The 23,081-nt window shown below is 41.5% G+C and overlaps 1 protein-coding gene across 1 annotated transcript in view; it reads left to right on the top strand.

The window, feature by feature from the left end:
• Positions 1-23,081, top strand: part of adcy2a (adenylate cyclase 2a) — an 86,358-nt gene that overhangs the window by 21,075 nt on the left and 42,202 nt on the right. The window contains exon 3 of the mRNA XM_078287154.1: positions 16,688-16,849. Within this exon, the coding sequence (XP_078143280.1) occupies positions 16,688-16,849 (162 nt within the window). The remainder of the gene's footprint in view (positions 1-16,687; positions 16,850-23,081) is intronic.

The raw sequence follows: 23,081 nt of genomic DNA, 5'->3' as shown, positions 1-23,081 counted from the left end.
TGCCCATAGTCTCTCAATCCTTTGGTTGTGTACTGAAACACCTGTAATAACACTACGACTGTTCAATCCCCTTCTTTCCAACATAAAACGGGCAACATGTATATTTTCCATACCGTGATCACATCTGACCCTTAAGGGCAAACCAAAGTTCTCCACTCCTCCTAAAAATAATGACAAGACACTTGAGGCTCTGTTGTTAGATAAGCACCGTAAGTATATAATAGTCCGGCTGAAGCCATCAACACAGCCATGAAAGACCATCCGCCACCTAACCAGCTTGTGGTTGCCGTCAAAATGCCTGTTGGGAGATATACACTACATTAAAGAAAATATATACTTAAAACTTGCCAACTATATCAAAGTGTTGTTTACCTTATAGATAATACAAAACAGTTACAAGTCAACTTACCATAATTGGTAATAATACATTTTTAATAATAATACATATACATAATAATATAATAATAATACATTTAATAATAATAATAATTATATATATATATATATATGTATATATATATATATATATATATATACATATATATACACATATTATTCATAATAGTAATAATAATAATGATAGTAATAATACATTTTTTTTTTATTGGTAATAACTTACCATAATTGGTTGGGGGCTTGAACACTATAGACCCTTCGGCGTATAGCATGACGACGTCTAATTGACCGCCCAATGGGATCCACTTGATGCAGGCTCTGTCTGACCCGCCAACGCTGAACCCTTAAACCACGTGATCTCAGGCTTCCAAGTACGTATGCTTCACCTGCATTTGGAGTGTTCTGTAGTATATTAGTCACAACGCTGTCCAGGTCTTGATTTGACACTACTGCATATCTTAATGGCTCAACTCCCAGAGTTTGTCTGTGTCTGTATAGGGTTCTTCGACTGATTCCAAAGCATGATGCAATTCTCTGCCATGTCATACCAATGGACACAGTGAGAAATCTGTTCGGCGGCTATGCTGTATCGGGGCCGACCTGGATGGCCAGTCAAGGTTATTGGGGGTATCAAATTGTTGGTCACATCAGTGGATCTCCGTCTGGCCTCATGTTCATGCAGCAAGTTGCGAAAGCATCTATACAATGATCCTAGTAGGTTACTGACATCCCTATTATCATGATCATATCTGGACACAGCAAGAAATGCAGATAGAGTTCGTGTATGATCATCGAGCACTCTATAAAGCCTCTCCTCACCGAAATGGTTGGACTCTTCGCTTTGCAGTGACTCAATGCATTGCAGAGCACTAGTAAAAAAACTTGCAACATCCTCTTCATTGCCTCTCACCTCAAAAAATAAAGTTTGGATTTGAAAAACAAAGAGGATCAGATGAACATACATTGTGGTTGAAGTACTTCAAATTCAGCAAGAGCACATGCACTTCCTAGTGTGGAGTCTTCCTGTTTCCTTCACATGACAGGAAGGCCTTCCTTTTTAACTGTAATGCTCGTATTCACTACTGAACTGTTATATTTCATAATATTATACAAGAGCATTTCAGCTGTGTATATGAACACATTTTACTAGTATGTGTGAAAGCTTTTTAGTAGTCAATGTAAAAGGTTTCACTAGTTTTTATGAGAGCTTTTCAGTTGTGTATGTAAAAGCATTTCACTTGTATGTGTGTGAGGATTTCAGTATAGTATGTGAATGAGTTTGGTTTCATGTGTATGTGAGAGGAAAATTTTCAACTGTATATGAGCACACTTTACTAGTATGTGTGAAAGCTTTTCAATAGTTTATGTAAAAGGTTTTCACTATACTATATGAGAGCATTTCAACTGTGTATATGAGCACACTTTACTAGTATGTGTGAAAGCTTTTCAATATTTTTCATGAGAGCTTTTCAGTTGTGTATGTGAGCGTATAATTTTTCAGTTGTTTGTGTGTGAGTGTTTCAGTTGTGTATGTAAAAGCATTTCACTTGTATGTGTGTGTGGTTTTCAGTATAGTATGTGAATGAGTTTGGTTTCATATGTGTATGTGAGAGGAAAAATACATGTATATGCATGGTAATTCTGAATAGTGTCCCTAAGGGCCCCTCATAGTTTCATTCCCCCACTGATACTCAAGCCTTTTAAATTTTCTACAAAAACTTTTTCAAAAAGGTTGGCTTGGTCTTTGTTCTTGGAAGTAAAACATTAAATTAAGATTAAATTTTACATTTAAAGTTTGCAGACAGAAACGATAGAAACAAAAAATTAAAGTTGTAAAGTAATATTTCAAACAAAGCTCACGTTTGTTTTTCTCTATTTCTGCTTTCCATATTCATTAAGCACCTGGTGTTTTGGATGTGCCTAGACTAATTCTTTACTAATAATGTATATTGAACGATAATTCCAGCTAATTCCACCCTATTTTCCCATCATTTTTCGTCATACCAATCGATTCTGACTAAAATCTCATCAACTGCTTCAATATAGAGCTACATACATCTCGTTTGCTCTTCAGTGAAATCCTATTGGGCCAATGGACACTCCTAAAATCGATCACAAAAGCACACAATGATCGCTCTATAATGAGACTTGTCAGTAAATAGATGTAAATGAGCATTATTCAGCAGAGTAAAAGAACACATACCCATGTCAAGTAGTGCAAAATAAATGATGAAAGTTGTCAGGTCATGGATAAACTTAAATATAGACATGTCTCATTACAGAGTGAGCATCAATGTGTTGAAAAAGACACGCTTTGGCTGAGCTTGGGATCAAGTTTTTGGAGTGTCCATTGGCCTGATAGGTCTTTATTGGAGAGCTACATGCCCAGGCAAGCAAGACGCATGCAGCTCAATAGTGAGGAAACTGATGAGATTTTGGTCCGAATTGGCATTATGGAAAATGATGCAAAATAGGATCCAGGTCGAAAATGGCCAGAATTGTCTTTCTGATGGGGAATGATGGGGGGGAAAAAACCTTTTATAGGTATAAGATTGTTCCAGTAACACACAAAGGAGCAACTGACAGGGAATAGATTTTCTGGTAGTAAAACAGTATGGGAGACAATAAAAGAAACACCAGGTCCCTGTACACTCAATGCATTTTATTATCTATAACTGTATCATTTACGTGTAACATTAGTGCAGATCTAATATTCTCATTCACACTTGTATAGACATGTCCAATTAGCCAACCTAAAATATGCAGGTGGATCTGTTTGAAAGATGAGATGCATATCGTCTCTCTCTCTCCCTAACTTCCATATATATATGGAGGTAGAGAGAGAGAGAGAGAGAGAGGGGGGTAGAGGGACAGCGAGAGAGAAGGGCAGCGATAAGGAGGAGGATTAATACTGAAGCACCATGACAGAGGGCAGTGCTACAGTTGGGAAGTCATTAGAACAGATATGGAAGTGATGATAATAATAGGCATAGTGGCTGTCAAGTGGTAGAGAAGGGTGCGCCCAAAAGGTCGAACGTGTCCAGCTTTCCTGTCTACAGACGGAAATCACAGTGACAGCTCGCAGTGATAGCTACTCCTACAGCGGGACTTAAGATGACGCCAGAATTAGGCAATAAATTCTTTATGATTGCTACTTACTGGGAAGAATAATGGGCCCTGTGAGGCCTAAAATAACACTAGGTTTCATTTTGTGTCTTTTTAGGAGAAGGTGAAGTGAGGTCAGGGACGCGTATACTGCGACACGGGAGCCCAACACTGCTTTATTAACAGGCTCTCCACACCTCTCGCCCCTTTTCCCTACCTCTGCCAATTAGTGTTGATATTTCAGCACCCCAGTCAGGTTAATATGCATTCCTTATTGGTCTACTAGGGCGTGCTTTATGGTGTCAGATGCTGGGTTTCTTCCATAGGCCTGATAGTGTAAGGCATTATCAACTGTATATTGATATTTACCTGACCTATTTATCCAAGGTCTTGCACTGCTGCAGCATCATTCTGATGGAAGTAACACCCCCCTTTACCCCCTCTGTCTGGTTTTATGTCAGTGCATATTAGTTTCCACTCAGCCCTTGCATGCTAACAAGCCAACTGGACTTCTATCCTAGCTGGGAGTTCTCACGCATGTTTCACTACAGGAGAGTAAGATGGGTCTTTTATTCACCTTTCCCAGCTGCAAGTAAACAATGCTGAAATACATTTCAAAATGTATTTCTGCGCATGTTTGGTGGTGATCGGTTGATTTTCCCATTGACGCCCATATGCTTTATTTTTACCCCAGGGGCACAAAACATCTTCCGCACATACGGGACACAGCCAGCTGTCAAAATAGCTATTAATAAAAAGTTAACCTGCTACAGTAACGGCAACTAAAACTGTCCATCGGTTCGCATGTTGACTTGTTCTCATATACCCTGAGAGACATAGAGAGACAGAGAGAAAGTTACATTTCCAGCCCCACTGTGAGTACACTACTGTCAGGTAAAATATAAAATAACACACTTAGGCCCCTGCAAATATTCCCCCGGACCCCGCTGCTCTGACACTCACCATCCCGGCTCCCCCAGAGTTAGTTTGTGTAGAGTACACTTTCCATTTTCAAACCTGAAATCAATTGGATGCTTATCCTCTCCCCACAAAGCCCTCTCTGTCTGCTGACGGTGGGGAGAAGGGCTTATCTGTGTGGGCCAGCCTCTACCCCTCGCTGAGAGATGTCTGGACCCGGCCTCCACGCTTCCGCTCTCGCTCTCTCTCTCTCTCTCGCTCTCTCTGTCTGTCTGTCTGTCTCTCTCTCTCCCTCTCTCTCTTTTGTTACCGAGTATACGTGAAGCCAGCCCCATTAAGCATGAGGACAGGGGAGGCAGGGAGTGCGGTGGGGGTGGGAGAGAGACAGGAAGAGTGGGCACAAACAGGTTGGAATAGGAAAGGAGAGGGAAAGACAGGCAAATAGAGGGGGATGTGTGTGTGTGTGTGTGTGTGTGTGTGTGTGTGTGGGGGGGGTGATAGAGAGGCTGAGAGAGAGAGAGATGCGGGATAAGAGTGATTAAGCCGTTCGCTTAAATCTCATTTGGGGGTTTTGTTTCTAGGAAAAGAGAAAAAAAGATGATTAATTTTTTTGTTTTTTTTGTTTTTTTTAGCTTAACATCCTAACTTATCTCATGGAGCAAGGCTGAAGCGCCTAAACTGATTTTGGAAACCCCAAACCAAGCACTTTGGCTAGTATTTAAGGGGTGATTGGTATTGATTATAGTGACTGGATGAGAGACAAACATCAAACTGTCTGTGACTATAGCCTAAACCTTATCTACTGCAGCTAATGCTGTCCCTTTACAGTAAATCAAGGAGTCGTTTTACCCTATGTGACTCAGATCTGATGGGACACAGAGTTTAGCTGGAAATGAAAAGAGCATATCTGGCTCTTCTAGGGTTAAATAACAGATCAACACACACACACACACACACACACACACACACACACTCCGCAATGTAAATCCAGTCTCATCACTGCCACTGCCCACAGTCTAAAAGCCTGAGGTAATCTGACACTCCATCTCTGTAATTTGTTTTATGAACCCCACTCCAGGTCATTATCAAGAAATTGATTAATGGGGCCGGGGTGGAGTTGACTGTACCATGATGGACCACAAAAAAGCCCTGTCTACTCCATCTTAACCACAGCGAACGGAGCTCCTCGCTGTGTTATTACTGCATCAGGCCTAAGTATGCAGGAGAACACAGCAGGGGTCATTCTACCTCACGGCCCTTCCATTATCCAGTTACTACAGTTTCATGATTCAGTTAGCAGCGTTGGATTTCAGAACATTAATAAAAACCGCCGTGCTGGACCCTAAGCAAATTATGTTGGCGTGTTAGATGATATTTGGCAGCAATTAGCAGCTCTCTCGTGGCTCAGGAAGTGAGTTAACACTTTCTAATCGCTCTTATGACGTAGCGGATAAATACAACTTCTGCTTAACAAACCCGTAAGGAGAAGAAAGCAGAATGTGCTCCCGTTTGTCGGTTCACATTCGCTAGTTTAAGTGCTGTTTTGAAATATTAGCTTGACACCAATAATCGTACCCTGATAGCCACTCTAGTAGTTATTCCACTCTCCATGTGTGCAGAGTGGAACAGTGCATTAGTATTTTAGGATTTTTCTGTAGGGCTAGTGTGTGTGTGGGAGTGTTTCTGGGTTTGTATGGATTTGAGTTTGTTGAACTGTATTTGTCAAACATTGGCAAGGTAGGCAGAAGTCTTCCAACTTCTTCTATGGATATCAGAAAATCATCACACTAGACTGTACCATCTCAAAAAGTGCTTTACTTTCCTGTTACTTTCTGGAGCTAGGCAGCTGACCCAGGAGCCACTTGTTGACATCCCAGCTCCTGAGTTTGAGAAATGCGGTGCAGTGGGAAGTAGTCGAAAACCGTGGCCAACTCCGGCGAGGTCAAACGTCGGTGGCAAAGAGAGATTAGGAACGGCTCCTTCCTGTTTTTTTTCGGCAATGCTGCGGCAATTCCGCCGAGACTAACGCGCAGGAACGCGGACGACGGGGGCGAGTGCGACCGAATTACACCTTTATATTTACTTTCCCTTTCAGGGTCGCAGTCAATTTATAAACACTGGCGTTCTCGCGAAGCCTTCCTCCGGTTTGTCAGCGCGCCTGTCAGCTTCTGGTCCTCGGTCACCCCAGGCTTCTCAACCTGCTAGGGATTATTTATAGGGAGAGAGAAAATAGTGTTCAGGTGCCACTTGTTTTCTCCTCATCTCTCTCTGCCCACTGACCCATGCCTAACTCCACCCCTGAAGGAATTAGTATTAATATATGTTTTAAATAGCTTTTCACAGTCACAGGCCTTAGTCAGCGATTGAGTCACACCATTGTCAGCGCTTCGTTGCACGCCACACACACAAGCTGTACAGATCCGATCAAGGATAGGACGAATGCAGCATCTCTCACGGCTTAAATTATCTCACCCAAAGAGCGTCAAGTTTGACTGTGGTCTGGCGTCAGCAGAGGTAGACATAGTCTTGCATATGTCATACCTGTCTCAGTCTGTAGCTAGCATCTCAATGTGCAAACGCTATTCATCCTTGTCATTCAAGACCTTCAGCATGAGTCAGGATGTTGTGGATGTTTGTTGAGGAAACCTAACTCCCACAGCTGTCTCCACCGCTGTTCAGATCTGGTTGCTTCCTGAAACTGAGACTCACTGAGCCGCAAAACCCTTGAACCAACACTCTGACACTTTTTTCCTATCCTTCCCCCCTGCTTAATAAGAACGTATTCAGGTAGCATGGAGAGAAGCTGGGTCTATGTGGTCTGTTCTACCTACAAGTATCTACATAGAGGCCCCCGCACCATGCCTCTACCTGCATCTGTCATGCAGCATCATAGTACCCTATGTTGTAAATAAGGACTGACTAGGTAGCCTACAATATTTTGTAGTAATGTCTCAGTTAATCCCTCCCCTCTCTGATGGCTCAAAGGAAAACATAGTTTGAATTCCTCTCATGGGAAGAGCAAAGGCAAAGTCTGTCACATTCAGCACAAGCAGTAACCTGGGACTGTAGACTACAGGATATCTCAGCACTTTGAAAAGTTCCCTATGAGGATATATAGGATATACAGTATATTCCTATAAGGATATTGCATATAATTAAAAACGCACGAATGAATACTTCCTCCACAACAGTTTTTAACATAGCCTGCAGTGCCATAATAAAAAAGTCTACAGTGTTACCATGGTTGTTAACACAGGGTCTCAGCGGTTAATTAGCTCGGCAATATGACAGCCTTTCCGCTCTGTAAAGAACGCTCTACCTAGCAGCAGCACCATCACCACCACTGCTGCTCATCTGGGCATGACAATTAGTCATAGACTTCGCTTCTTTGTTTCTTTTTTAAGGTATTTGAAATAATTGCAGTGTACTCTGTCAGTCACAGATAGTGGTAATTTACTGTTTGTTGCGATGATTTGTTAAACATAGCCTTTTCATTCAGACTCTGTTTAATTACAGTCCTCTTTACTTAATTCACATGGCAATGTCATGCGCTCAGAGTGTTGGTGTTTTGGAAACAATAGAGGCATGCTTTATTCCGAAATAGGATGCACTTATGTGAGGAAATACAGTTTAAAGCTCTCCCTTAGATCAAAGTGCATATAGCCATCGAAGAAGCCATCACACCCGGCATGGATCTTGCATTAGTCCTGCAGAATAGTCCAAACAAAGCAGGGGACCGCAGTGTAGTTCAGTGTAGTAAACATGTAAAAAGTGGAGCTACAACAGGTGTATATGTAGAAATGGATCATTAAGCATTATATGTATATGACACTATATAGGATGTATATATGTATATAATTTGGATTGACTATTTGCAATGGTGTTGCTTCACCCAATAATTTAAAAATGGTTTCTTTACCTAAAAGCTTAATTTGTGGTTATTGAGAGCTGTGTAACAAAACTAGCCATATCAACCCAGTATTCACCCTCTATTGTGTGTTCTGAGCCCTATGATGTTGTTGTTACGTAGTGCTTTGTTCAGCTGAATGGCAAGGATTAATATCTCCCCACCCACTCATACATATCCTGTAATTGTTGTGCTCAGAGTATCAAGACACCAATTGCTATGGTGCCCCATTTTCGAGGAAATGACTGATGTTATTTTCTCTTCTGTCCATTCCAGCATAACCACACTTGACATGGTTTATGTAATCATAAAAGAATGAAACATGTTTTGATAAACATGCGGCCCTCTTTCATGGTTGATGTGCTCAAACTTCAAAAGGAGGACCGAGGGGAGGTAAGAGGGAAGGCATTGCATAACTTTATTAAGTGGGATTCCATTCATTCTCATCCCCTCCTGGTCCCCATGCTCTGATTATTGCTCTTACTATTTATTAAACAGGGATTTTCATTTCTGACAGTGTAATATTCTGGATGACTAAAGTTCTTGTCCATTCCTTGCTCAGAGTTTCTCTGAGAACTTTCCTAAATCACTCCTAAGCCCGGACTCCTTGCTAGGAATTTTTAAGCTATTAGAGTTCTCACAATGTTTGTGAATACGTAACTCCAGACGGCATCAGCCAGTCAGTGTTGTCCACCTCCAATTTGATAGATATGATGCAGTGTACCATATTTATTATATAATTGATCAATGCTACATGGATGCCTATGGGAAGCTCTTAATTCCAATGCAACATTTTAATTGGATTCCACACAAGTATGCATCAATACTATTATTATTATTATTATTATCATTATTATTCTGAATTTCAGTGGAGGGTTCTAGTTCTAGTTCTAAATGCTGTTTCAGAGACTAAAATTGAGGGGGAAACACTGAATACTTGTATTTTTTTGGGGAACATTTTGGCATACAAATGGCCATATTTAAAGATATTGAATATTGGCACAAACAGCAGCTTCAGTCCAAAAATATCAGTATCAGTATCAGCCTTCAAAAACCCAAACTCCATATACTCCCATGGTGGGTGGAGCAACAGTGCAGCGGCAGTATAGTAAACAGGCACAAACTGTGACTTATGATCGTTGCATCTTTGAATAATAGTCCAGTAATAATGTAACTTGACCTCCCACAAATTGCAACAAAAACAAACTCAATGGATTTTGTGTCCTCAATATGTTCTGAATGAGAGAAAAAAAATCCTAAGGAATTGTATGAAGGGAAAGTTTGGAAAATCACCTAAATATGATCCTACCAAAAACGCCTTTTTAGCCTTTCTTTACAATGTAAATCTATGGAAAGACTGTTCAAACCATGCCCACTTTGAACTCTAACTACTCTTTCATACTTTAAGCTAGAAACTCCATTCAAACTTTAAATGGGTCACCACTTTTAGTACTTTATTACTCTTATTCAGCGTTTTGATACCTTTTGTACTTTTTGAGAAATCGCAGTTTAGGTTTTATACTTTTTTCAACCTTTATAATGGGATCCTATGGAGCCAGCCTACAGTGCACCAAAAACGCCTTTTTAGCCATATGTTGGTGGCCGTACAAGCCTACATAGTTGTGCATGCTAGATTTGACCATGCTGTATTTTTTCCTTGAAGCAAAAAAAACACGTACAGTATATCAGTGATGAGAATTTATTATGATCACATCATCACATCGATTCTCATCATGAGCAATGGAGAGAAATAACTGGAGAGAAATACCTGATCAACTGCTGATCAAACGAACCAATTAAATATGTGCATGCAACACAACACTACACAATGTCATCTTCATTCTCGTCACAGGGCGTCTGTATTGAGTTAGTGCAGCTGGATCCCCTGCAGTTTCCACACGCCGGAGTGCACTCTATATTGTTCTTTTTGCATGTGCATCTCAGGGTGCTGCAGTCAGCCTGGCAGTTGCACCTGATGACCCGCAGAAGCTTTTCAGGAGCAGGGGGTAGGGTTGTCTGAATTGGCACAATATAATATAACATAAACATTTAATGTGATAGTCATAAAACATTTTATTATGAAATTATGTATTGTATTTCTGACTTTGAACATCATCTTACCTCAGGAAGAGCAGTATTCCGTCGACAGAGCACATGAGGAAATCTGTGTCTGCTGCATCTGTGTCTGTCTCCTTCAAAATGACTGACAGAGTGCCCCCCCCCCCCCCCCCCCCCCCCCCGATAGTGTGTGATACTTTAAATTAGGACCCATGGCAAACATGAACTCAATAAATAGTTCCATCTATTAAAACTGCATAGGCGGAATTGGGTGCTTTTGACTGGGGTCCCCCAGGACCCCAATACATTGGTATTTTTCAAAAGCACTAATTAAAACAGAAACAGAAAACAATGATATGAAGTCATTAGGAACAAATTGATTGACAAAGTCATGAAAAATTGGAATGACAGAATAAAAACACCTGTGAGATATGACAAAAAGTATACCTCTGGGGTCTGCGGGTACCCCAGTCGGTAGGATTAAGGTTAATTACAAAATAAACTCAAAATTGGATTTCTCATCCCCACAAACCCCTGAAATGTGGTATTATATATGATTGTAGAAGGGTTTGATGTATAATATGTGTATCTAGTGTTAAAGTTGTGTGAACTGTCACAGTTTTAAAATGTGTGAATTTATTTTAAAAAAAAACAGCCTATAAAGTCTGCTAGAGTGAGTTGTGACATCACGCACATAGGCTGGCTCCATAGGATCCCATTATAAAGGTTGAAAAAAGTGGAGCGATAGCCTATTGACTTACAAGCGTACGCTCTCCGCCGCTAGGGCCTCCTACTACTCAGATCTTATTAACACTAATAAAAATAACCCGAAGTTTCTATTTGACACGGTAGCAAAACTTACTCGTAAACCCTCCCCTGTAGCGAGCTCTCAATTTACCGCGAATGACTTTCTTAATTTCTTCAATCACAAAATTGACTCTATTAGAGATGAAATTAGCAATTCTTTACCCACCGAGGGCGTTGATCCCTCTCCTAATCGTGCATTAGCTCCATTAGAGACCACCGCCGTACTCTCGCAATTTGAGACTGTCTCCTTAGACATCTTCTCTAAATTAGTACTTTCCTCTAAATCCACAACCAGCTTATCTGACCCTCTTCCTGCTAAATTGGTTAAGGAACTTCTCCCAATATTAGGCCCCTCCCTACTCAATATCATTAACACCTCTCTCTCCTCTGGCATTGTGCCCTCGTCCTTCAAATCAGCCATAATTAAACCTCTGCTCAAAAAATCCAACCTTGATCCGGATGATCTTAATAACTTTAGACCAATCTCCAATCTCCCCTTCCTCTCTAAAGTCTTGGAAAGAATAGTTTCTACCCAACTAACTGACTACCTCTCGTGTAATAGTCTCTTCGAACCCTTTCAATCTGGTTTTAGGTCTCTACATAGCACTGAGACTGCTCTCACAAAAGTGGTAAACGACCTACTCCTCGCCTCAGATTCCGATTCTTCTTCTGTTCTTATCTTACTTGATTTGAGTGCGGCATTTGATACAGTCGATCATAATATTCTCTTAAACCGCCTAGCGAGCGACGTTGGCATCCGCGACTCTGCGCTTTCCTGGCTAAATTCCTACCTATCTGACAGAACACATTGTGTCTCACATAAAAATACTATATCTGATTATTCTAAAGTTAACTTTGGCGTACCGCAGGGCTCCGTGCTCGGACCTTTGCTTTTCTCCATTTACATGCTACCTCTTGGTGAAATCTTTCGCAGTTATGGTATTAAATTTCACTGTTACGCGGACGATACTCAAATTTACATACCAATTAGACCTGACGACCGCTTACAACTTTCAAACCTAGAATTATGCCTAATCGCTGTCACCAATTGGATGTCACTAAACTTCTTGCGACTAAACGCCAACAAAACTGAGATGCTAGTTGTTGGCCCAAAAACCCAACTACCTCTTGTTTCAGACCTTACTCTAAATTTTGGGGATTGCTTAATTACCCAGAGTCCCACAGTTAAAAACCTTGGCGTTACGTTCGACTCAGCTCTCTCATTCGATGCTCACATTAAGGAAATCACTAAGATAGCATTTTTCCATCTACGTAATATCTCGAAAATTCGCTCCCTACTAAACACGGCGGATGCTGAAACCTTAATTCACGCTTTTGTTTCATCAAGACTCGATTATTGTAATGTCTTACTCTCTGGCCTACCTAACTGTAGTATTAAAAAACTACAACTTGTGCAAAATGCTGCTGCCAGAATACTAACCAGAACTAGAAAATTTGACCACATCACTCCTATCCTAACCTCCCTTCACTGGCTCCCAATTCAAGCCAGATCTGACTTTAAGGTGCTTCTGTTAGCTTATAAATCGTTACATGGGCTTGCACCATCATATCTATCCGACCTCATCATCCCTTATATTCCATCTCGTGCCCTCCGTTCGCAGGACGCTGGCTACCTTATTGTCCCTAGAATCAAGAAAAAATCAGCAGGCAGTAGAGCTTTCTCCTACCGAGCTCCCTATCTCTGGAACCAGCTACCTCTTACAGTCAGGGAAGCTAATTCTGTCGAAATCTTCAAATCTAGACTCAAAACCTATCTTTTCTCGCAATCTTACGACCTACCTTAGCACCGCTGGCCTGGGCTCGTCACAGTCTTCTCTCTTACCCTAGCCTAGATAGTATTTATATAGAAATTTGCCGTTGGGAACATAAGCATAGGGATGCCCTCTGGCTACACTGTGTCTAATCACTTCCTATCTGCTGTCTGTATGAGCGTGTCTGTGCCCAAATACGTCTGGGTCTTGTGCTGCTTCTGCACAGCTCTGTGTGTGTGTGTGTGTGTGTGTGCGCGGCTGGTTTTCTCCTCCCTTTCTCAGATTCCTCTGACCCTGATGGTTTTCGGTGCTGGCCTTAGTCCCATCCCTAACGCTGCTCCCACCTGGATCTCTCTCCGTGTGTTCGCTGTCTTTGTGTGTACCTGTCTCCTCCCCCTTTCTCAGACTCCGGTGCAGTGCAGTGGTCGCCAGTGCATGCCATAGTCCCATCCCTGCTGCCGCTGCCACCCGATGTGCTCTGACTCCGTGTGTTCTGTGTGCAGCTGTCTTCTCTCCTCTTCCTCAGACTCCGGTCCAGTGCTCCACCTGCCAGTGGACAGGTGTCGCTCCCGCCGGTCGTTGGCGCCGGCCTTGGTCCTGCTCTCACCCAACGTGCCTGTCTTGTGTTCTGCTGCTGCTGCTGCTGCTTCTCCCCTTACTCTCTCCCCCCTTCAGACTCCGGTGCAGTCCAGTGGTCGTCAGCGCCGGCCTCGGTCCCTTCCACATCCCTGATGCTGCTGCCCCCCGTGTGTCTCTGACCCTGTGTGTTCTGTTTGCAGCTGTTTCCCCCCTTCTTCTTTACGTGTGTGTGTGTGTCTGGGTGTGTTGTGTGTGTGTACGCGGCTTCCTCTCTCTCCTCCTCTCTGACTCCAGGTCAGTGTTCTACCTGGCAGTGACGGGTGCTGCCCTGGCTCTTCGTCGTCAGTGCTGCCTTGCCCTTCCTTTCCGCTGCTCCCTCCTGGACGCTGCTGCCCTCGCTCCTTTACTGCTGGCCTCAGCCCCCCCCCCACCGCCGCATGCTCCTCCCCTTCTTTTGTCTCTCTCTGTTTTCTCTTGTCATCATTGTTGCCCATGACTCTGTCAATGTTTTGCCCGGCACCTATTGCACGTTAAGCCGTCCCGGGGGGGGATCCCTATCTGCCTCAGCCCACCCAAGGTTTCTTCCAAATTTTTTCCTGGGAGTTTTTCCTTGTGTGCATTTAGGGTCTAAGGCTGGGGTGCCGGGTAGGTTAGGCTATATAGAATAGGTAGATTGTTTGTCTCGCTAAATCTGCTCCTACCTACCTTGTGTTTTTCATCATGCTGTCCTACAAAATTTTGTTTACCACTGATTGTGTTTAGTTAGACCTAGCTAGACACATTCTCTGTAAAGCCCTCTGAGACATGCTTGTGATAAAGGGCTATATAAATAAATAAACTTGAACTTGAACTTGAAAAGTATAAAACCTAAACTGCGATTTCTCAAAAAGTACAAAAGGTATCAAAAAGCTGAATAAGAGTAATAAAGTACTAAAAGTGGTGACCCGTTTAAACTTTGAATGGAGTTTCTAGCTTAAAGTATGAAAGAGTAGTTAGAGTTCAAAGTGGGCATGGTTTGAACAGTCCTCCCATAGACTTACATTGTAAAAAAAAAAGGCTAAAAAGGCGTTTTTGGTAGGATCATATTTAGGGGATTTTCAAAACTTTCCCTTCATACAATTCCTTAGGACTTTTTTTCTCTCATTCAGAACATATTGAGGACACAAAATCCATTGAGTTTGTTTTTGTTGCAATTTGTTAGAGGTTGACCCACATTTTTGGGTAAAATGCCTGGACTATAAGGCATTATCATAATAAGGGAACAGACCATCTTTTGACACTCACTGATCTTTACTTCTACATCATAGTCAGCCGTTCAGAAAGTAGCAGTGTAGCAATACTGTGTCTTAGTGACTTAGGCTTAAACAGAGGAGGCACTGTTTTTCTCCTTTTCCATCTCTCTCTCTCTATAGCTCTGCTTTGGTCTCCTCTCTGTCTCTTGCTTTCCTTCCCTCTTTCCCGCTCTCTGCCCACCGACCCACCCCCCCTCACCCCACTCTCACACTCCCCCTGAAAATAACCCAGGAAAGGTTAACTGGCACCTGGCTGCAGTTTGTGAGAACACTGACCTCTTTCTATCCACACAGGGCAGCAGCTGAGCTGCCATAACCCTGCAGCAGAAGGCATATTAGAGAAGGGTGAGGAGAGTTTGTGTGTGTGTTTACGTGCGTGTGTGTGTGTGTGTGTGTGTGTGTGTGTGTAGGTGAGGTAGCAAGAAAAGCACTCCACATGCTACATCAGTGTTTCCCCTATATGCACCTAGCAGCGGCGTTACGCCGTTGCTAGGTGCATATTATTATTATTTTTTTACGAGAGAGGAGAGGAGAGGAGAGGGCTCCGTCTTATCTCTTTAGAAACCAACGTTATATTATTTTGCGCTACGGATGCTTCATATCCAGGTCAATTCACACACCTGTGAGTAAAGCATATAAACTTTGCGCTTACCTGATAATGTCAGCACAACGATTATAACAACAAGCACCGGGTAGATGTCAGCAATGAAGCAAGCAATGCTGATCACGGATTCAGGATTATCATTCGCCGAAGGGAAAACAGTCCTGCTTCACGTGAGTATCGCACAGTAACGTTACAGCAAACACAATCATTTGATAGGAATACACAAGGAAACACATATATGTGAAATAAACAACATTTGGAAGATCCATCTTTATACAAAGATAGTAGGTATTCCACATGCAGCGATTGTTTTCTTCTTCCTGGGAGGCGGGCCTTACTATGCGCGAGGGCCACCGTGACGCGTAAAAGCTGTCAATGTCAAAGACAACTGACAGATATTAACGTTACATATTATTTTTGGATTGTTGTAGTATTTGTGTTATGTGATTTTACTGTATATGGGTGGTTGTTGATATAATATATTTTTTGTTCAATAAATGTCAGTAATTGTTTTAAAGATTATACTTTTATTATGTTCAATAAAAGTGTATTTTCCTAAATCTTGAGACACCTCATATGTAAGCTAGCCAGACATTTCCCCTGCTCATTACTGTGCACAAATGTACTGTATGTACTTAGGCCTCAAGAGCCCTTCTGGTGCCGGCATACACATAGAAACCTCCCGGCAGGGCGCGCTTTGCGAGCGCACAAAAAAAAAATTTGTGCAAAAAAAAATGTTCGCGTGTGCTTCACCTCCGCTGCTACAACTCCATCCTAGGGGAAACACTGGCTACATTAAATGCGTCAGGTTGAAGTGTGAGAGGTGATTGTGCCTTTTCCTGCTTCTTGCAATCAAGGGAGTTATGGTAAGCTGAGGAAGCCAAGAAGGTTATTATGGGTCGACTGCTTGGTGCACAGCTAAACTTTGAAATATGAAGGCGTTCTAAATCCCCCTCTCTTTTTCTTCCTCTCCTTCAAAGTCTTTAGCGTGTTATTGAACGCCTCACCCAGCATGACCTGATTCTTTTAGGATGCCACTGGTGTAGCTATAAATAAACCACAGTTTAGCAAGCAGTGTTAGCAGTGTTCAAACTTACTGGGTCATGCTATTTCCTTCTCCACAGGAATGTCAACGCAAATATTGCATTTCTCTCTCACGCATCTCTCTTTCTCTTTCTCTCTTTTATTCTGTTTTCCACTGCCTCTGCCTTCCTCCACAGGTGTCACAGGTGTGTCTCTCTCTCCACAGGTGTCCTTCTTCCTCTTCATCGTGTTTGTGGTTTACACCATGCTGCCCTTCTCCATGCGGGACGCCATCATTGCCAGCGTGCTGACCTCCTCCTCTCACACCATCGTGCTGAGCGTCTGCCTGTCCACCACGGCCGATCGCATGGAGCCAGTAGTGTGGCAGGTGGGTCAGAGTTGGAGCACACGCATCCTTTCTATCACGTACTGTACAAAGATGTAGCACAGACACTGAAACACACAGACACAAAAACACATACTCGCATGTACACACTTGTGTGCACACGAGCTCAACACACACACATAGACACACAACCTTTTCAATTATCGTTTTGGTAACACTTTCTATGAAGCAGTGTTTATAGGGCATTATAAGTATAGCTATAACCTGTTATAAACATGTTTATAATGTCTTATGATGCTATCTATAAGCACTTATAGTCATTTATAAGTGGTTATAAAGCTCGTTTATAATGTTTTAAAAGTAATTAATTACTTTATATTTTCAATATTTTCTATGAATCAATATTAATTATTAATTTAACTAGTGGCACACAAACTGCTCTCATTGGTCAGTTTTTGACATTAAAAGTTATAAATTGTCTTACTACCTAGGTTGGGAAATGCTTTGAGTGGATCACTTTACTTAAAGCACACAAAAACACATGAATAGCTGGTCATAAAGCCATATAATACACTACAATCATGGAGTTATAATCCCCTATAGGTCTAGAATAAATTTTCTAACAGGTTTTATAAACCATTATAAACATATTCTATGAGGGATTGTAAGCAAATACTTCTAAAACATATAAATGAGCTTTAATATCCACTTATAAATCACTATAGCGTCGTAAGACATTATAAAGATTCTTATCATGTGTATCTTATCCTGCACTTATAATGTCCTATACGTCATAGATGTGACCATGTGACCATCACCTTTTTTTTTATTTTTTGTTCCATTAAGATGAAAGCGTAGCTTCTCTTTTCCAAACATTTAATGTTCTTCCACCCAGCTCACAGAATAAACATTTCCGGTAATTTCAACCACACCATCTGTATTTTTAGCAAACAAACAAATGTGACCTTTCAACTAAAACTAATTTAGCATAGCGGGTGAGCGATATAAATTCTAATGTATTTTTTTTAACTCTGCTGAAAGGTCACCCTCTTTCCAACAGTATTGCTGTTCCAAGCACAAAATGTTCAGGCAATTGACATATGCTGAGAAAGACAAAGAGAAATGACAATATCAGGAAACCAATTATTTTGGAAAGGCAGACACTTCAATTAATTCAGCTTATTAAAACCTGATTCCAAAAGTCACTGATTGCCAATACACCTAAGGCTGACTCCAACTAAGACAAAAAGGAAGGAGGATTCATTTAAATTGCATCTCTCAAAAACTAGGCCTCATTGATAATCAGAGATTTCAGGGGACCAAAATGCATTCCAACATCTGAGTGTGCATTTCTAGCACACAAATTGGCCTAATCAATAATTATTTTACCATGTTTTCATCTGTATCTCCATGGCTTCCAATAGTTCATCAATCCTGTTGTTCAATTTAGATTGACTGTAATGTGGCTACATGATAAAAAAAAATACCATTCATCTGAATGCTACAATTTCCTATTCTATACTAGTATGTCTGCCTATCTAAGATTCTTTTCAGGTATCACTAAAAGGAGCAAACTTTTGCCTGAACACAATAGTAATTTGCTTTTCTTTCTTGTTGTATCTCTGTGATAGTCTCCAGTCTCTAGCCATTGCATTTCTGTTCAGCAGTCCAGCTTTTTGAATAATGTCTGGTTGAGGCAGCATTGAGAGCCTGACTGTACAGGCATGATGACAATTACTTTGCTCTTAAAAACCAAATCACAAGGATCATTCTAAGTGCAAAAGATTTATTGTCCATCAGATGACTCAGTTCTTAAAAAAAGACAGCATGCACTCATTGACAAACAATGCACATAACATACAAATTCAGAAAACCATTAAAAACATTATCATTATTGGTCACAACTGAGCTAAGCAGTGCACCATGGGTCAAACAACTAAAGCTACAGCCCAACGGCTGCCCGATGCTGATTCTTGCTCCTGTATCTTTGTGTTTTTCTACTCCTGCACCTCTCTGAACTCTGCTTACCTGTACATTTACTTTCAGCCCACTTTTCTTTCACATGTAGCATGTAGCATGGGCTTACTGGCATCTGGGCAGCCTGGGGCTATATACGCCACATGGTCACTATCTGCCAACTCCTCTTGTGCATCAGGTCAGCTTGCCTGTCAGCATAAATCCTCTGGTAACTCTGCCAGAGTGGAGTGCACTGTTAAGAGGATCTCCCTGTGGAAAGAGGGGATAGCACAGCGCAGGCGAAATCTAAGGGATGATTTGAAACCTTTATCCGCTAATTTTATGTTCATCATCATGAAAATAAAATCAGGATGTAACTCTTGTGAGCTTGTATAGAGAGACTGTAGAAACCACCGTTGGAGTCTCTGAGAAAGGTGCACAGTAAAACGTCAGCCTGTATTTGGTCCCGATAAGAAGATCTTTTTCAGATATCAGAACTCCTCCGTCTTCTTTTTGCCAGTAGTGAGTCTTCAGAGTATCATGGGCAAGCTGCGGCACCATAGTGGGTGGAATTGGGGTACTGACTACCAAGGCCCCAAGCTGAGGGAGGACCCCCATAGTGTCTGGACTAAAATACTTTTTGTGGTCCTCAAGTGCATATTTTTTAAATATTTTATACATTTATTTCACACAGCCCTGGTTTTAAGATAGGGTTTGGTTGAAATCTACAAAACCGCAAACAAATCAAACTTTCTCAAGAGACAAACTGGAACAAGCAGGAATCAAATTTAGCCATGTTTTTCCTGTGCAGACTTAAACAAAATTGTCCTCCATAGGCAGATTTTGAACAACGGACTATTGGTGAAAGTATGGTTACGACAACCGCTTAGTGCTTAGGATAGTGCCCAAAACCCATAATTTCAATTAAGAATGTGTGGAGATGTGCTTGAGTTGTGGATGGGTAGACATAGCTGTTTGTCATAGATGGAGTAATGGTGGTGTGGGGACCAGAGGAAAGTGTAGGGGGGCCCGGAGTCACCCATCGTGCGTTAGACCCATAATTCCTAGCTACTATTCCTACTACTATTCCTAGTTGGCAATAATACTGTTTTTTGAAATGTCAACATAACTGAGTCAGTTTGTGAGTCAGATTGGAATATACTGGTAAAGGATCTCCAATATTCAGAGTGGTAGCCATTCACCCGTATTCCACCCAGTGTTACTACAGCACAGTTTTCTAAGCAGTTCCTCTTGGGTGTGGAGCGTCAGTACAGCAAATGGGACTTTAGCAATAACTACATCTGATATAAGACATGAAACACTAGCTATTCACCAGTTTCTCTATTCACATAATCATGATTTTCCATTTTACAAAGAGTTATTAATAGTTATTTCTCATTAGACAGCCCGTTTTCATCTTTGGTCCCTTCACTAAAGACTGGTATTTTTTGATTAAAAAATAAGATGTGACAGTATCTCAATTATTTTACTTTGTCAAAGCTGTCTCAGTGGTGCTATAGATAATGTTTTCAAAGGCGAGGAACAAATCATCAGATCTTAAGCAAATTGTTACACCTCAAGGTAAGCAGACTGAAGTTTTAATGATTGGTCATTTTAGTTGATGATTGCCTTTCCTTTAAGCCGCACATTGGCAATCTTGTTAAAAAGCCAAGACTGAAGTTGGGGTTTTTAATTTCAGCATCAAACACTGCTTTTCTTTTGAGGCAAGGAAAAGGCTGGTTGCTGCCACATTTTTACCACTACTTGATTATGGTGACATTCTGAATATGAATGCATCAGCCCAGTGTCTGCAGTTGTTAGACTCTGAAAAATTGTTTACTCTGAAAATTGTAAGTCCTTGACTCATCATTGCACTTTGTATGCTATGGCTGGTTTGACTTCTCTTTCTCTTTACTCTTTAGACGCAGTCACTGGCTTACTTTTATTTGTAAGGCCCTTCTGGGGAAGCTTCCGTCATATTTGTGTGTCTATACGACTGAGAACTGCGGGTCTCAATATAGTCTGAGGCCCCAAGGCTCTCTTTTACCATACTCAAAGCTCGAAAAGCATTCATGATTGCTGCCCCTCTGCTTGGAATACCTTGCAAAAGGACTTGAAACTTAATGAACTGGTAACTTTTGGTAAATTTAAAGAGATTCTCAGGTCTATGGAACATGACTATTGGATGTTTTTTCAGTAAGATGCTTGCTATGCATTTTGATACTCCTTAATCACCCCCGACTTTCTCTCTCCCTCTCCTCTTGGCTGTCTTTCCTGCCGTCTCTGAAAGCTGTGATCCCTTATTGATTTCACCTATTAGCTCCACTTCAGTCTTTGACAGGGAGATGTAGATGAAGGGGAAGAGACGGGTTAAATTATTTATTTTTTGAAGCTTTGAGACAACTGAGACATACTGTGCAAAAAGGAGTACAGCTCTACATTAGTTCCTAATATTTTGGACACTCTGTATATGTGTGTGAAGCTGCAAGAATGTTGTTTTAAGGAGACAGATTGCTGCTCAGTTGGCAGTCAAGATGGCATGCCAGGCTAGACGTGACACTGCCAAGGAACGTGATGCCCACTTGTAAATACTGGCTCTGCCAAATCTACTCCCCTTCATATCTGGCTGTATGCGAAGTTATCAGTGTTTTGTTTGTTGCCAGTGATAATGATATTGTTTGCTATCAATTTGCTAATTGTGCGTAACGGGGCCAAGTCTGTATTTGTGGTTACACAGGGACAGAAGATATATTAGCCGTGATTTGTTGAGGTCTAAATATGTGTTAGCGGAGTCAAGTGCGACAGTGCCATCTCACAGATGTTCACATTACAAGTCCAAGTCAAAACAGAGCATTTCTTTCTTCTTATTATTATTTTGGTCCAGAGAATATTGCTGGGGAATTCATCATCTCATATGTCGGTGTATGAGGGTATTTGAGTGGGAATGTAAGGCGATGGTGCTGCTCTTTTCAAAACAAGTATTTGAATGTATGATCTGCGATCGATTTTAAGGGAGAATGTCCCTAAAATGACCTGTGCACCATCCTCGTTTTTTCGAAACCACATCACTGCTTGTGCTGGTCAGCGTTTAGTCTGAAAGTGGTTTGTCAGTGTCTGATTGATTTTTGTTTGGAGAGATATTACACCTGCATGTGTAGTTATCTCGGCCTCAGACTGGCTCTGGGAGTTTTGCGTCACCTCACACCTACAGAGATTTTGCACCTGTCACTGATCCATGTATAACTTCCAGGCGTTGTGCGCTCTAATTGCGTGGGAGTACAGTTTGTGTGCGTTGGAAAAAAGTACTACGATCGTGGCTTCAGAGCAAAACTGCTTGTCCTTCTTTCTGGGAAATATTGGATCCAATTATCTGATGCTCACTCACTTCAGCACTTGTAGTAGGTGGGTGCTGGATCTCATTATAGAATGCCGTTCGGCCCATGGGAGCGGGGAGGATAAAATGAAAGGCCCTGTCAGGTTCAGGGTAGTAATAAGGAGAATATGTGGGTTCAATGGTCCAGGTACTTTGTCCACACAATAAAGACATCCACTCAATGACAGGTTGATTCAATCAGAAGCAGTCCGCCATCTCTCTCTCTCTCTCTCTCTCTCTCTCTCTCTCTCTCTCTCTCTCTCTCTCTGCTGTATCTCATTTCTCCGATGCCCCTCTCTTTTACCAATCCTTATCTACAGTAACTATCCTAATAGGGATCCAATCCCCAAAAGTGAGTCTCCAGGACTTTAAATCACAAAAAGAAAGGTGGTGGTAATGTTAAACCACCTGAAACCTCACAGCCTTGGTCAGGCAGCAATGATCTGTGGAGAGTATTGATGTTTCTTTCTCATAATTGGGCAGATTTCCTTTGGGTGCAGTTGCTTGGTGTTGGGTTTGTGAGGCTTTCTGAACAATAAATGAGAATAAATGAGCAGCTGTTACCTGAAACCAATTGTATCCCAGATTTACTACTGTATACTGGACTGAATATGGTTGTATAAAGGCCTCATCCATACCACTACAACTACCACTTGGCATCTATCCACCATAAGTATTGGTACAAATAGGTACAAATAGTACAAATCAGTGTGTAGCATAGTGGGTGCCTATAATGAATCTGCATAAAACCTGCTGTTATACAGATGTTATATATGAATCTGGGACAGCTTTCTTTGTGATTCAGGTCATACAAAGGCCACAGCAGTGTAAATCATCAATATATCTACTGTAACATCATCGGTTTAATAATGTATGACAAGCTCCCACACTTGAGATCAAAGAGCACACATGAAGAAAGAAGACATGAATGATCATTATAAACCA

This window comes from Centroberyx gerrardi, chromosome 12, assembly GCF_048128805.1.
Source record: "Centroberyx gerrardi isolate f3 chromosome 12, fCenGer3.hap1.cur.20231027, whole genome shotgun sequence".
Lineage (NCBI taxonomy): Eukaryota > Metazoa > Chordata > Actinopteri > Beryciformes > Berycidae > Centroberyx > Centroberyx gerrardi.
This window is presented reverse-complemented; position numbering and strand designations above follow the sequence as displayed.